At 33.2% G+C, this 16,730-nt stretch overlaps 2 protein-coding genes across 2 annotated transcripts in view; one reads left to right on the top strand and one right to left on the bottom strand.

The window, feature by feature from the left end:
* The window catches only part of LOC117107993 (bifunctional purine biosynthesis protein PURH-like), a 13,567-nt gene extending 4,418 nt beyond the window's left edge, over positions 1-9,149 (top strand). The window contains exons 6-16 of the mRNA XM_033249810.1: positions 1,087-1,165; positions 1,290-1,362; positions 1,498-1,780; positions 2,025-2,132; positions 4,639-4,724; positions 5,401-5,490; positions 5,619-5,750; positions 6,681-6,847; positions 7,262-7,370; positions 7,796-7,951; positions 8,601-9,149. Of these exons, the coding sequence (XP_033105701.1) occupies positions 1,087-1,165; positions 1,290-1,362; positions 1,498-1,780; positions 2,025-2,132; positions 4,639-4,724; positions 5,401-5,490; positions 5,619-5,750; positions 6,681-6,847; positions 7,262-7,370; positions 7,796-7,951; positions 8,601-8,720 (1,403 nt within the window). The 3' untranslated portion in view covers positions 8,721-9,149. The remainder of the gene's footprint in view (positions 1-1,086; positions 1,166-1,289; positions 1,363-1,497; positions 1,781-2,024; positions 2,133-4,638; positions 4,725-5,400; positions 5,491-5,618; positions 5,751-6,680; positions 6,848-7,261; positions 7,371-7,795; positions 7,952-8,600) is intronic.
* A 1,154-nt stretch (positions 9,150-10,303) lies between these two features.
* Positions 10,304-16,021, bottom strand: LOC117107994 (fas apoptotic inhibitory molecule 1-like). The gene is made up of 5 exons (XM_033249811.1): positions 15,879-16,021; positions 15,272-15,408; positions 14,108-14,330; positions 13,596-13,645; positions 10,304-13,305 (listed from the first exon to the last, which is right to left on the bottom strand). Exons 2-5 carry the CDS (start codon positions 15,380-15,382, stop codon positions 13,156-13,158), a joined length of 534 nt encoding a protein of 177 aa, XP_033105702.1. The 5' UTR covers positions 15,383-15,408; positions 15,879-16,021; the 3' UTR covers positions 10,304-13,155.
* Positions 16,022-16,730: the final 709 nt, after the last annotated feature.

Below are 16,730 nucleotides of genomic sequence, written 5' to 3'. Positions count from 1 at the left end.
TGGGTTATTTTCACAAAAACGTGATGCAATAATGAAAAAATGATTATTATTGTTCATTTTCAATTTTTTCCTATTCTTATTTCTTCCTCTGCTTCTTCCATATTTTCGTTTAAATTTAATTTGTTGTACTAAATACTTATTTACGCATAATATTTCTATATAAATTTTTATCATTTTAATACAGATTTACATATTTTCTGTAATCTAGAAATATGATTATGTATACTTTGTGTCTGTATTTAACATGTTTCAATCTTTTGCTTTATTTACAGTAAATATCAATTATTATCATAAATTTTAATGATTACATTATTTCATATAGTATTTTAAATAAATCTGTAAACAATTTTAAATATTTAAATATAAACTATGAAAGTAAATACATGTAGATTAGATCAATAAAAATGGACATATTAGGCCTAGTAATCTTTATCTATTCATTAACACAAATAACATTTTCAATATTCTAATCAATTTTTATATAGTCAGAGTTAGTTTCGACCTAGACAAACCTTTGCTAAAAAGGTACACTTTCTCCATGAAAAGGCTTCTTCTATGAATGGAATGACCTGTTCGAAGCACAAACTCCTGTAGACCAAACCAAGTACCGCTACGATGTTTAGTTGTACGGAAAATCCACTCACGATGCAGTACCGTTACAATTTTTAATCGTATACGGCAAATCCACTCACGAAATATTTTCTAATTTTATTATATTACCACCTTTTTATTACATACTGTAGATCTTTTATAACATTATATAGACCCATTAAACACAAAAACTGCTCTGGCTTCGGGGGCTTCGCCCCCCAACCCCACCAGGGCCCTTAGGCAGGCCTCTGGACCCCACGCCCAGAGAACCCCCCCCCCCTTGAAATTACCTGGCTACGGACCTGAACGGTGAGTGCGTATGTTTGTAATCTGGATCCTGCTAACCATTAGATGGTGTGTGTGAACGTAACCCAATTATGCCAAAGCAGGAAGGGTTCTCTCCCAAGGTATGGCATGACGAAACCTTAGCCAGATGTCTTTGTTACACCACTGTATGAAAAGACCTTATTCTAACAGCATTTTTGTCTTGTACAGGGGGAGTAACATTACTACGTGCAGCAGCCAAGAATCATTTACGCGTGACTGTTGTCTGTGATCCGAATGATTATGAGAAGTAGGTTAATAAATTTTCATTTTTGTTGCATGCCTTGTACTTTTCTAAAACATAGTGTCCATGGATTGGCTAACACTCAACCTAATCATATTAACACAGTTTTTATTAATTTTTTTTCTCAAAGAATAATAGAAGAGATGTCCTCAAGTGAAAATAAAGACACTTTGCTAGAGACAAGAAAGTTGCTTGCAGTGAAGGTAATGCTGGGGACACACTCCAGCCCAAGTTTTTTTAGTTCTTCGAAATCTGAAAGCAAAATATAATATTTACATTTTTGTAAACAATATTTTGTGACATCAATAAATAGAGTACATTCTTGTTCTTTTATTTAGGCATTCAATCATACTGCTCTATACGATAACGCGATCTCGGACTACTTTCGACGTGAATATTGCGGAGGAGTATCCCAAATGCCTTTGCGTTATGGCATGAACCCTCACCAGAAACCAGCTCAGCTGTTCACATTTGAACCCCAACTTCCTGTCAAGGTTCTTAATGGAGCTCCTGGCTTCATTAACATCTGTGATGCCTTCAATGCATGGCAGTTGGTGAAAGAACTGAAGCACGCCCTTGCTCTTCCTGCTGCTGCCTCCTTCAAACATGTTAGCCCAGCAGGTATGATCAAATCTGGCAATATACAAATGATAAAAATAATGAACGTTAATTTCTCTATTATTTATGATTAATTATGATTAATTATGAAGTATGATTTTATTGAGTAGCCCAGCTGACTTTCAGTAAAATCAGAGATATCTTTGAATTATGCATTGTATTGTTTACCCACCCCTCCATCCCACAAAACCTGGTCAAGGGGTTATACATGGTATATATTAATTATTTCTTTGATGTATATGCAAAGGGGCTGCTGTTGGTGTTGAGCTAAGTCCGGAGCAAGCTAAATTGTGCATGGTTGCTGATATGTATGATAAGTTGACACCCTTAGCAACTGCCTATGCAAGGGCCCGTGGTGAGTACATACTATCATTTTTATTGTTCATAGCTAACTAACATTATTCAACTAACAAGGTTAGTCTGAACATATTATGTATGAAAGTAGACCCTCCGTTAGTGGACATATTCAAGACCCCTCTAATTTGAGACCACATTTTCAAAGAACCAAAAAACAATCTCCAATTTTTTAACACATAGCTCACGTTCTAATTGGAGAACACACCCCAAGACTACTCCAGATTTTCAGGTCTCAAAATGTGGTCTCGAATTGGAGGCCCACTGTAGTAATAAAACTCATTGATCCATTTGAATTCAGAAATTTAAAAAAATTGTACTTCAATTAATATACTGTACATTTCTAAAATAATTTTTATGTTAAAAATATACTGTCTCTTGTAAGAAATGCAATATTTAAATTGTTTACTATATTTAATTTAAAATATTAGCTTTGAATTAAATGTCTATTCCTTTGACTAAATAATGAAATGAAAATAAAATGGATGCATACATATTACTGTTCATATATGCATAGACCCTTAAATTACTAGCTTTTTGTTGAAAAATATTAAATTGAATTGTTTTGATTTTTGTCTCATTGGCAGTTGATAAATAGTTCTGTTCATCAGTGGAAATCCGTATTCTAATTCAGTGTTTGCGGTTTGTCATATTGAAACTCGGACTATATTTGAAATTAGGCTCCCAGCGGGAGCATGTGTCGACTGTTTCACATTCTTTTTTTACTACTTTTTTCAAATCAACATTTCAAAAGGTTTTAGGCGATGCCTGACCACGCGCACTTTGCTCTTGTCGGAGACATCAGACAACCTGTCGGGCAAATCCTAGCACCACCCTCCTCATAGTTAGTAGGCCCTAGCCTACTGGTCTCTGGTGGGCCAATGACAGATACCAGCGTAGACTAACCTATACTGAAGTAATGTCAACTGAAGTCAACAGAAAAAACAGACTCAAAATGAAATGTCAAAACAAATTTTTATCTACTGTAATAATACTATACTACTTCTTAGTAACACATAAAATCAGGAGCTCTACCCAGAGGACACGGAACTAGGGGGGTGGGGGGTGTTGCGTTATGGAGAGTAATGTGTGACCGGAAATGGTCTGCCAGTTGGTTGTTACCATGCGCCAGTGAAGTTGGAGTACAGCAAGATGAAACTATTTATGTAATGCATAAATGAAGTTCGGGGTTTGATTATTGTACATTTTAAGTGCTCCTCCCATGCATAAGTGTAAGCTAAATTACGGTGATTAATTAGCGAAGATATGGAGACAATTATTACGAAGTTCCCTCTTTCCAAGAGAGATGCAAATGCTTTGTGAAAATGAGTACGCAGCTGTACTCATTTTCACAAAGATACACGTAGCTGGTTAGCTAACAATATGCAAATTTACTTGAACACCTAGGAAGAAAGGTGCAATCACGTTCTCTTGCCTAGCAAACGTCTGTACTGTAGCGTGGGGTGGGGGGCTAGCCTACTGATGTACTGTGTATAGCGAGGGACGATGTAGCATGATATGACTAGGCCTAAGTAGACAGTGCAATTATAGGCCTATGTGATAGAAAGTACACTTTCGAAAGAAATAAATTTAAATAAGAAAAAAAATTAACTAGGGCCTAAGAATTATTCAGTTGCAGATGTACCTTGTTTAAGTATTACATGCTAGTTCTATGCGGCTCTTGTAGCCCTAGCTAGGCAAGGCATTTATGTGCAAAGCAGTGGTGTTTGTTTATTCATGAGAAAAGCACGCCGGGAAAGTTTAAGGTGACGTAATCTAGCTTATGACGTATACATGCTAACTATAGCCTGAGTGTGATGTCACCAAAAAATAAAAATTTTCTATTATAACCAAAATATTAATAACTACAAGGTTTGTGAGCGTAAATTCGCTTAATACGAGTTAAGGGTATCACCATCTCCTTGCCATACAAATTAGTCGAGAAATACGGGTAGCTGAAGTTTTTCACGAAAACCTGACTACAAAACCAAATCGAAATTCACGTTCCACTTCTGACTCTTGAGTTGCTTCGCACACGCCGCTGAGGGCGGCATTCTGGGAACCCTGCGTCTAGTCCTAAAATTGTCAAATTTAGTGAAATCAAACATCTAGACCTACCTACATAGAACTTACATTTGACATCGCAGAGTAAATAAGGAGCAAGAGGTGTTGCACATCGAATGATTCTGTTGTCCCTAACAGGTTACCAATTACGTAATGTCAACTTCACAGTCGATGTTTACGCTTCCGGATTGACAAACTGAGCTCAAAATATCTACTGCCCAGAGAGGGCAGTAGACACAAAAACCTGTCCACTCTATCAAATTTTATGTTACAAATGAAATTTATGTGCCCATATTTTGGGTGTAATGTGATGTCATGATGTCCATATATGGCCACATCATGCCCATATATGGCCACATCACACAAATTTGTCACATAAAATATGTGATAGTGTGGACAGAGCTTAAAAAAGACTGAAGCAAGTAACATTTCTTCCCTCACAGGTGCTGATAGAATGTCCTCATTTGGTGACTTTGTTGCACTTTCTGATATTTGTGATGTGCCAACAGCCAAGATTATTTCAAGAGAGGTAAAAATTTCTCAGGGAAAACTTGGCACCAGTCAGTTTACCTCCTATATCCAGTATCACAGAATAGTAATTACATCATAATATTAAGGTTTAGGCAAGTCTGGAGTAAACAGCTGTTTTTTTTCTTTCACATGAGGAAAGAGGAATAGAATTCTAATTGACAAAATCAGCATTTATTCCTGTACTGTACTGGGCTTTTCCACATTGTTTTCCATTTTCCCACATTGATTCCAGGTTATTAGATTGATCCAGTTTTTATTTTCAGCATTGACCCCTTAGCACACATTAATCTTAGGCTCGCTGTCCAGACAATCAAATTTTATTTGAAAAAAAACATGTGACATGCCTTAATATGGTCATGATGACATCACATCATGACTATATATAGGCATGTCATGACTATATATGGGCATACAACAGTTTTTGTCAAAGCAAATTTAATAATCTGGACAGAGCTTTATAATTCTCATATAAGGCATTTCGTTCTCGTATTGAATCCAGTTTATAATTCATTAATTATGTTTCTAAATTATATAATTCAGTAATAATAACACCAACACCATTGTATCACTGAACATTGTACTTGTGCTGTATGTACTCCACCACAAGCATCTGTTGATTGATTGACAAATTGGCAGTCTCCTTATATTAATTTGAAATATGTTTCTCTTTCCAGGTGTCTGATGGAATAGTGGCCCCTGGGTATGAAGAGGAGGCATTGGAAATACTGTCAAGGAAGAAGGGTGGAAAGTATCTTGTCCTCCAGGTGTGTTGTTCTCAGCAATAATATGTTCTACAAACATTTATTAATCAATTGTTTGAATTACAATAATATATAAAGTATGATTCATAGCTCTAATTTTTAAAAAATTTCCCTAATTTGTTGTTTAATAGATGGATCCAAGTTTTGAGCCAGATGTTATGGAGACCCGTACATTGTACGGCATGCAAATGCAACAACTCCGAAACAATGGAGTCATCGACAAAGGAATGTTTACAAATATAGTGACGACCAAGAGAGTTGATGTAAGTAAATTGAAACATTTTCCTTCTTGTTTTCATTGATTATACCCAAGTTTTTCCCCAGTCACAAAATACTTGGAAAATGAGGTATAACCTGGAAGAAACAGGGGAAGATTTAGGGGCCCCCCTTTTTGGAAGGTTAAAAAAGAAGAAAGAATGAAAGGAAAAGAAAAAATTCATCCCCAAAAACGCCTCAGAGGTTATTTTCGGGCGTCTACAACACAAAAATTTCACGGGGGCCTGCCCCTGGACCCCCAAGGTGGTGTTATCCCGATCAGCCCCACCTTTCGGCTCCCCTTTCAGCCCCACCTTTCGGACATCTCTTGATTCGCCCCTGAGAGGTACTCCCTTGTATGTTCAGTCGTAATGTTGGGTCTACTGCAGGGTTTAGTTTTTCAGCATAACCTCATACCTTCCTCTCTTCCAATATCGCAATATGCAGCCAATACTGTTTTGTGTAATTCAAACTGAATTTGACTGACTGTTTTAAAATTAAGCACATTATATATATTTAGTAAATACTGTTCGTCAATAAATGTAGATTTTATTTATTTCAAAATTTTAAATGCTTTTTTTTCAATATTATACATGAGATAAGAAAACTTAAAATAATCTAAACAAGCATTGTCGAAGAATCTAAAATGGAATGTACACACCTGCCATGATCGTAATCTGGTTTAATAACATTTGTAAAGATTAATGAGTTAAATAATACATTACCATCCTTAGTTAGGCCCACTGTGGCTTCCTTTAAACAAGAAAGAATTCCTAGTCAGGATAGTAATTCAACAAAGAATTCACATCACCCAAGGACACATGCAATGTGCCAGAATCACAGGTGAAATGTTTGATTGTAAGCCAAATGTGCACTACGTGCTATTGTATATATTATTTGTAATATATGAACAATTTTATAAAAACTTCTATCCTTAGTTACCAGACAATGCTCTTCGTGATCTGATTGTTGCCTCAATTGCCCTGAAGTACACGCAGTCCAACTCAGTGTGCTATGCAAGAGACGGACAGGTGATTGGCATTGGCGCTGGACAGCAGTCTCGTATCCACTGCACAAGACTTGCAGGAGATAAAGCAAACCATTGGTGAGAATCTTTTCTTTATTTTATGAATATATAATATAAGTATATATGAAGACATGTGCAAAGACAATATACTGTCATGCGGTAATGCTTGCATATTTATTATATATTGTAAATGGTAAGGAAGATGAACCTGCACATGAAAAAAATCACTCAGCCAGGATTTTAACTTGGATATTTTGCTGTATATGTTTGAGTATTAACCAACTTTGACGCTAGGCCTTTGTTTCTTGGTAAATTAAAATTTTTTTTTATGTGAGGGAATGGCACACACAAAAAAATATGTCTTTATAGAATTAACAATAATTATTGTATATTATTTTGATAAATATAAAATTGAAATGATTGATTGATAGTGTTTGTTATGTAAAAAATAAATAATGTTAACAAATTTCAATTTTTTTTTCAATCAATCAGGTGGCTGCGACACCATCCAAATGTACTTAACATGGTGTTCAAGAAAGGTGTCAAACGAGCTGAGATGTCAAATGTCATCGATGTCTACGTCAATGGAACTGTTGGCCAGGTACACAATGTTATGTATTGTTTCTTATGTATTTTCTTGTCTATTATAACGTGTACGATGCTGGCATTATACTAAGAATTTTGTATACAAACTTAAATTGCTACTTCTGGTTATGTTTATCTTGTATGGTCCTAGACATTGAGCACACTTATGTGGACATTGGCACTTCTTAAATGTCCACAATAATTATTAGCTACATCATTATTATATTTATCAGCAGTAAGTAATAATAGTTCAATTTTGATTGAGCGCATTTGCTATAACCTCAGTGCAGTAGAACATCATTATCATTACCATCAACAACATCATCAATACCACCATCATCATCATCATCATCATCTTATTCAACCTGATCATTGTAGTCATTCCCATAATTTTCCTTTATATTTATTTTGTTACACACTATTATCTTTACTCCTCTTTAGGATATGAGCACAACAGCTTGGGAGAGTTTGTTAGAGAACCCTCCTGCACAGCTGTCAGAGAGTGAACGGAAGCAGTGGTTGTCAACTCTGAAGGGGGTCTCCCTCAGCTCAGATGCCTTTTTCCCTTTTAGAGATAACATTGATAGAGCTCATCAGGTGAGGGCTTACATATTAAACCCATACTTTAAGTATTATCAAGTCTTTCTCATAAAATTTTATTTAAAGGAGTAGGCTAAAAGTATTTAGTGGAAATACAGTTGACTCTCCAGTTCGACACCACCTTTGGGACCTGAAAATTTTGGGTGGTTTAGAGGTTTGATCTGCAATTAGATTAGCTTTGTGATGAAAGAATGAAGAGTTTATTTGGTACTTTGAAAAAATGGTTTCCGAATTTAAAGAGGGTCTCAAATTGGAGGGTGCACTGTATATTATGCATTTTTTTATTTTACCCAGAAATTAGCAACACCTCATCCACTAAAGTACAATGGATCATTCTAATCAAGCAGATTGTGTTTTTTTAATAGCTGTGAATACACAATTGGCCCACAAACATGCATATTTACAGTCCCACACCTTAGCAACAATATCTAAGGATAGGGCTTTGCAGAAAGGATCATTCCATTCTTAGTTATTTGTTTCTGTCTCTTTCATTGTACCTTCTGGAATTAATTAGTATGAGAAGGTTGAACATAATCAGTGGTTGATATTTTATTTTATTGATATAAGTGAAATTGGACGTAATTAAATATTTAATAATTTTGTGTCTATATAGTATTATTCATCATATACATACTTTTATTTGCAGAGTGGTGTTGAATATATTGCATCCCCATCTGGTGCAGCCCAAGATCAGGTGATCATCGAAGCATGCGATGACCATTATATTACACTGGTCCACACCAACATGCGTCTCTTTCATCATTAGAACTTTCAAGTTGCCAATTATAAAATGTACTTGTGCCTTTCATGTTGGTCATAGAAATATGTATCCTTAAGTTGGTGATAGATCGATTTACATTTGAATGTGATAAAAGAATTTACCTATCAAGTTGGTGCTAAAAATATCCCCTTCAATGTGGTAATTAAAATATTAATGTTCATTTGATGTTTAAGAGCTTGAATTATATGGAGTGTGGGTGGGTTATTGATTTGTAGATGTTGTTTCACCATCATTCCAATTGTGCTAAAGTCAATTGTCATCAAATTTTTATAAAAGCATGTCTTATTTTAATTCATGGAGTTACTGGACAATAGCATCAATTGCTATTTGTTAGCATCAAAATGTACAAGTAATACTTCATGATATTTTGGATTTTCCCAAATTGTAGCTTGGTAGAGTATGTCTTTGCTTTAAATTTATGTGTAGATGGGGGGAAGTAGTGTACCCTAGAGAGCTGATAGAGGGGTTTGTGCAGATGTTATGTTCAGGGTGTTGATTTTGCAGTTTGAATCCTGTGATATCTATTTGCTCTTGGAAAGGTGATATATACAATTTGCATCTCTCCTACCAGGAGTGACAATGGGTACCTGGTAGGATGTGCATGTTCTGTTTCATGAATACATTAGTGAAAGTCGTTCCGTCAAGGGTAAAAATGTCAGGCCCTATAATTATTATTATGTAATTTAGTCAAGTTTCAATGCTTGTATATATGGTATGTTCACTGTATGGTTTTTGTGTGTGGTTTCTATGTTCCACAGATTTCATACACTTTATTTTCTTGCCAAATTTGTGTTTTATTTTTGCTACTTGTAAATTAACGAAAGATAAACAAAGAGTACAAATAATACCCGAAAAATTATACCTTTTATTGACCAATTTATCATTCCAGTGTCTAAACACCTATTAAAGTACTAAGTAGCAATGATTTTCTCATACCCTTGATATTTCTACCAATCCTCTTAAAATAATAAACATTCCTGAGTCATTTACCTAAGAATAAGAATATATTTAAGTACAGAAACTCTGTAACTGTTAAGCGGTGCTTATTATTGATATGGTATGACTTGGAATTTGCTTATCATGCAGTCATTGTTGCACTAAGCAATTTCAATGTATTTTGATAGGTGGTCACAAGTGTATGAATATAATGTATGTGTGCTTACAGACACAAATAAAGCTTGCATTAACAAGAGGTTCCAGAATGTTATCCTTTATTTTTTTTTAAATGTCATGCATGGTTGCTTGCACTGGCTGTACCCCTTTGAATTTTGTATGAGGGTGAGTAGGAAGGACTGGTCCCCTTCATCTCACAAAAGGTATTTAAAACAAAGACTGTTATTATCATCTCCATCATCATTCCTGCTGGATCCCAGAGTACTAACGTTACGTTGATAATACGGTAAAAGCAACATTTTTCATGTCAGTTTAGCTGTTTATGATAGACTGTTCATATATATTTTTTTACTTCATCCAATCTCATCCAACTGCCCCAATCAGCATTAAGTCTGATGGATAATACTGAACTACTGTACCTTCATAATATATAAATAACAAGAATACACTGCCAATTTTACCAAATGTATAGCTTTATTCAATGGTTTCAGTCCATATATACAGTAGTTCATGGTTATTTAATACTCCTTTTGTTAAGCTATAAAATAATATTGATATGTTTAAGTCAACAATAATAATATTTCTGGTTACAAATTGCAGTGAAATGACAATTCTGCATTTTAATGGTTTTGGATAATGAATGATGGCCCACCGAACTATCTGAAATGTTTAAGCAATATAATACTGTATAACCATTCATTTGGAAAAAAGTAATACATCACACAACAATATAATGACACATTTCATACTTGTATCATTTTTTTTAAAAGCAAATAAGTAAATCTAACATATTTTTTGTATGGTTCACCTTGTAGAGCAACAAATTTGCTCTTGAGGTTATCTATAGTTCAAATCTTATCAGATCATTTTTCTTTTACACTATACCATTTTTCCAATTCCAAAGTACAGTACATTAAAGCTATTGTTAAAATAAGCAACCACTAATAACATGGTAATAAAATAATTAGTAAGGTCAATGTTGCAGTATGTATAGTATTTTTATATATGTTTACACATTAGTTCACACCGAAATCCACTATTACAGCTCAACACCAAGGCAGTGGTTCTCAAACAATTTGCCCTGACCAACTTCCCAGAACATTAAAAAACATATCTAAATGGGTAAAATGTTTAAATGGTACTTAAATCTAGTCTTGATACTCTCCAATTTATTTGGTGACTCAATTTTGGGAACCACTGGTCTAAAATATATTTACACACATTAATAATATTTATATTTACTACATACATTTTTAAAAACTAAATATTCATGTAAATTAACTTAATAAATTTGATTATGGTCCTATACCACAGTTTATGATTATTATTTCAAGGTTTTGTATCTTTGGACTGATTAATCTACATCTCATTAAGGATAAAATGTTGATCCATATTTTCAAGGTATTCTATCTTTGGAATGACCATCTACATGAGAATATAATTAACTAACACTTTTTTGATTGAATATTCAGCCTCTTTACTGTACTGCCATCACTGTATAGCAAAAATAGATATTTCTAAGTTCCTCTTTGTGGCCTTGTATATATAAATGTTAAACCCCTAAATGTTAAACCTACTAAGTACTACACCTTTTAAGCTTGTATCACAGGCCTTAGCCAGCATTGTACAAACAAAAAAAATCCCTGCCTTTAATATTCATGCTGACACTTAAAGCTTAAACACTTAAAATATAAATAGAAGTAAATATGGATAAATTAAATTTAATATTTGATTTGCATACTCTTTTTTTAAAAATAATTTATTAGCATTTTTTTAGAACAAGAAAGAGAAAATTGTCTTCGCCAATTTACAGATACATACTGTAAATAATAGCATTCCTTTAATGTTTAGATTGGCTGGCACAGTAATCAATTTGAAATATCCTATTACATAAGTAATTCAAGGGTTAAATGATTTCTTAAGGTTTGTCAGAATTTTTATATATAATATAAATTCTTAATAAACATGAGAATTTAAATTCTATACAACGTGTGAAAGGAATAGGGTTATACTGATTATTAATACATTTCTAGTATAATGCAAGTAAATTAGTTGGATTTTGGATGGACTTATAATTACCAACTGCACAAGAATAACATTTTTTTTTGTATTGAAAAATATTAATGTACTGTGATATCATTCACAACTAAACAAAAAAAAAATGATTGCAGTTCTAATAAATATTTAAAAACTGGACATAGAACACAAACATTTATATATATTAAATTTATCTACAAAAAAAATAATATATTGCAAACTATACTATTAAACATTTTGACTGAAGATTAAATATATAAAAGTTGGAGTGCCTACTAGTAAAAATTGGTTCCCTCTAGGACCCAACGACGCATACACTATGTATCATTGTAAAGTGATGCAATGCAAGGGTTTTGCGGCTTCCAAGTGGGAATCAGCAATGCAAACTAGATGATTACAGTTCCAATAAATATTTAAAAATGGACACAGAGCGTAAATAATTATATATAAAAAAATGATCTTTTAAAAACATACTGCAAACTATACTAACAAACATTTTGTTTATCTGCATTGACCAATTAGTCACACTAGAACTACCAGCAATATGCACTGTAGAAGTGAAATGGAAGTAAATGGCAAATAGAAATCATTTGTTTTATAGATACACTGCCACCCCAAAACACAAGACTTCAAAAATTGTAACATTTTCAATTGCCTATATAAAAGAATCCTGTAACTAAGTCACAAATAAAAACAAATCATTTTACAATGATTTACAGACTTTTACAATAAGAAATCTTTAAATTTGTTTGTAATTTTCATTTGAAAGCTAACTACCTATAATTGAAATAATCACATTAAAAAAGAAATATTTTTTTTTTAATTTTCAAGTTCATTTCGATGACCGTGTATTTTTAAAGAGATTTTATAGTACACGTACAGCATTTAAAATACAGTAAATTGAAAATTGTGTATCACTTTAAGCTTTTCCATATTCTTCCTGGTAGTTATGCATTTTGTGTAAATTGAAGCAAAAATAATAAATAGAAGAAGATAGAGCAGTTTGCAATATAGTGGAACGTCCATGAGAGCAATTTTCCTCCATCTGAGCAATGGCGCTATATCTTTATAATCATGGGCGCTGCAAATACATCTACATGATTGGTCGGGTAATCACTCTGATTTGTTTGTTTTATTAGTTTCTCAACTCAATAATTTTCCTCCACTTGTAGGAGGGTGGACATTCCATCAATTTTAAAGCAAACTACGCTAAGAGCTCCCTCTTCTGTTATTTGTTCTTTGATTGAAGCCCTTTGTGAGTATAACTGGATTAAAGCATTGATTCTGGTATTTCAACTTCATCCACAAAGAGTGCATGCAGAATACCTTCTCTTTTCTTGAAGCTGCTTACTGTCTTCACATAACAGCTATGATCCCGTATGTTGAAGTTTGTCTCTGTGCCATCATCCACAAATTCACCCTAAATAAACCAAAAAAGTGCTATTATAGCTTTGGGAGGACATGTTAGCTGTTTGTTCTTATGTTACAAAGCATTTTTTTTTTTAAATCTCTGGTCTGGTCATTGGATGGCCACATGCTTGATACAATAAATCATATCCATGTACCTCGAACTACAATGTGACTACATGTTTTGGTGTCAGACTTTAATTTGCTTGTTAGGTCCTCATGGCTGTCCACATTCCCCATTCTTAAATCACATTCAGGACCTCCAATGACATATCCCACCAATAAAATAAAACAGTTCCTTACCGCTGTTGGTACTTTACTACCATTACACCAGATATCCATGGTGTCTTTCTCTGTTGGAGCAAAAATTTATTATATATTATGAAATATGGAATTGAATTTAGAAAGATGTTGCTTTCTTCAACCTTTAATCTGTACTAGACAAAATGTATAAATTCCAATAATAACACTCTCAGTAATTTTACCACAAATGGTAATTTATTTATTGAACATATTTATACAAGATAACATATCAGGAAGGAGTAATAACCTGTTTTACACATGGTTCTGTTTTGGTGATACAAAATTACAGTATATAAAAATCAACAAGTTGCATAAATTAATAAAATTGAAAAGGGATTTGCTTACAAATATAATAAAAAGCTTATTCTAAAACACAAAATACATAAAATTTGTAATTTGCTAGTAATAAAAAAGCATAAAATAATATCATAACCATTATAATAATCGTATTGTTTGCGTAAAAAGAGAAAGTGAACACAACTTAACAGCTTAGATATACGCTGTTAACTCACCAAACACAATCCTTGTTTCAATTCCATCCAGTGTAAGTGTCCAACATTTTGCTGTTTTTGATCTTTCTTCAGTAAATTTCTTCAAACTTTTGCCATTAACTTCCAATGAGTACTCGTATGCAAATCCACTAGTCGCTTCTATAGATATTATGGCCTTGTGCTTTCCAATGTAGAAAACCTCTCGTCCAACCAATTTGAACATCCAATTCTTCCTATAAATTTCCTATTGAAATAAGAAGGTCGGAAGTATTATTGTGACAGGAAGATTTATTTGCTCAGAAAAATCGGTATGATCACATGCACTCTTGTGAGAAAGAAAAACTTCTTGAAAACCATATTCAGAATTTACATACTGTAAATGCTCGAATAAGTGCCACTCTCGAATAGGTCACGCTCTCGATTAAGAGCCGCATTTAAACATGATTTTTTTTGTTAGGCGCCACTCTCGAAAAAGCGCTGTGTATATTATTACCCTGTGCGTAATGAAAGACTATGAGATACAGGATTTATAATACAATGTATAGTGTTAAAATGAATAAATAACACAATGAAGGCACAAGCATTTCTTTATAAACGTTCATTTACGATGACGAGGACCTATGATAGGAAATACATACATGGGAACAAGCATGGAAAGTGCTGCTCTCGAATAATTGCAGCAATGAAGCCTCCAAAAATTGTATAATTGCCATGGCACTTATTCAAGCATTTACGGTATACTGTACTATTTATTGATTATGAATAAAGATACCTTTATAAATAAATTAAATAATAATAAATATTTTGATGTTCAGCTTTTAGGATGACTATTGTTTTAATTTGGTTTCTTCTTCTTATATTTTTAATGGTTGAACTGTATGTTTTGGTCTTCCTACTAAATACCCATTGAGTGATTAAATCTTCAATGTATTTTTATGTCCACTTTTCTATTTTTATATATTTTTGAAAATGTAAATCCAATTATGAACTGTAACATACAGAAATTAAATAAATAAATCTAACATACAGTTCATACAGTAGTTACAATTAAGATGATTTGAATTTTTAATTTAGAATTTGAATCGATTGACTTCCGGAAGTCACACACATTAAAATGACGACTATGATCAGCATACTTTCTATTTTTCAAAACAGAAAAGACAATAATGTTTACTGTCATTTTACCTTGCCATCAAGAAAAACAACTCTCTTTCCTGATGTTGTTCCATGTTCAAAGATTACAGAGTGCACACCATCACTCAGAGAGATGTCCCAGTGTGCAACGGTATCTGACATATTCTTTACGTATGATGCAGCAGAATCTATCAGTTAAAAATAGAAATTCAAATTAATTAATGTCAACATATTAATTAGTTACTTATTATATACATAATACTGTGTATATTTTGTCTTTTCTGTCAAAATTGATCATCAGTGTTTTAGTTTTTTAATAAAATTAATAAAGAAATTCAAATACCTATGTATGTACAGTAGGTATACATGTACCTATGTATCACTACAGTATCTATTGCTTTCTAAGGCTCAGGAAATACAATGAAAAATAATCAAAGGGCATTTCTCTGACTGATTGGCTATGGTGGTCATTCTAGCTACTTGAATAATACTGATTCACGAGTGAGGTTTTGGCCTGTCTGTAGTGTAGCCTAAGTAGGCCTAGGCCTAGGCTAGAAATAAAGAGTCATTTTAAGTTCTAAGAAGCCTAGGCTACATCAACTTAGGAAACGGCAAAAAAGTGTATAAATCTGTATAATCGTGTTATCATGAGGCTTACCTTGTTTTTATTTATAAAAAATGTTTAGGCCAACATCGATAGCAACAATGTCGCCTATTTTTTGTATACTGATGTTATGGATCAATTGTTCTGCAAAGTTCCACTGTTCTGTTATGGAGCGCAAAATGCTAAACGTTTTTGTTTAAAATTTTATTGGCATCAGAGAGATGAGATTTGACCGCATTACAGAACAAGCGTAATCACGGAATCATACAAATATTTAGGTTTATATGCACCAAGTAATTTTATTAATAACTTTCGATCTTAATAGACTTTTTCTAGGTAAGCAAGATTTGTAATGTTTAATGCAATAGATATGATCCTTTTGAACTGATTTTAAATAAATTTAAAATGCCACTACTTCCTGTCACGATAATTGGATTTTGTCACTCAAATGCTTAAGAAAGCGCATCATTGAACTATCATTAGTGTGTTGCATGGATAACTAGTGCTGTTTAATTGTGTATGTGTGAAGGTGTAAAAGAATAGTTGCTTTAATTTGATTTGAATTAACAAAAATAACTTGTATAGTAACAGAAAATTCCCGGGTTTGAGAATTCCGGTTGGAGAAATTGTTTTCACAATTTTACGTAATACAGTTTAAAGTATGATCTGTTATTTTATAACATATTGTACATAGAAGTTGGAAATACATATGTCGAGTAGCTGCGCCTCTCACGAGCCTACAGGGGTTGTAGGGCCACAGCTAGAGTTCGGTGGTATAAATAATGAATAAACTTAATAAACATAAATGCTATTATGGTCGATCTGTTCTATACATACAGTATCGATATATGTATTTCCAACTTCGTATGTACAACAAATTATACATATATATAATAATGTATATAT

The sequence above is a fragment of the Anneissia japonica genome, unplaced genomic scaffold (genome assembly GCF_011630105.1).
Source record: "Anneissia japonica isolate Jap-2015-1 unplaced genomic scaffold, ASM1163010v1 scaffold287960_len3192837_cov198, whole genome shotgun sequence".
Classification (NCBI taxonomy): domain Eukaryota; kingdom Metazoa; phylum Echinodermata; class Crinoidea; order Comatulida; family Comatulidae; genus Anneissia; species Anneissia japonica.
The sequence above is the reverse complement of the archived record's forward strand: the minus strand, read 5'-3'. Positions and strand labels throughout refer to the sequence as shown.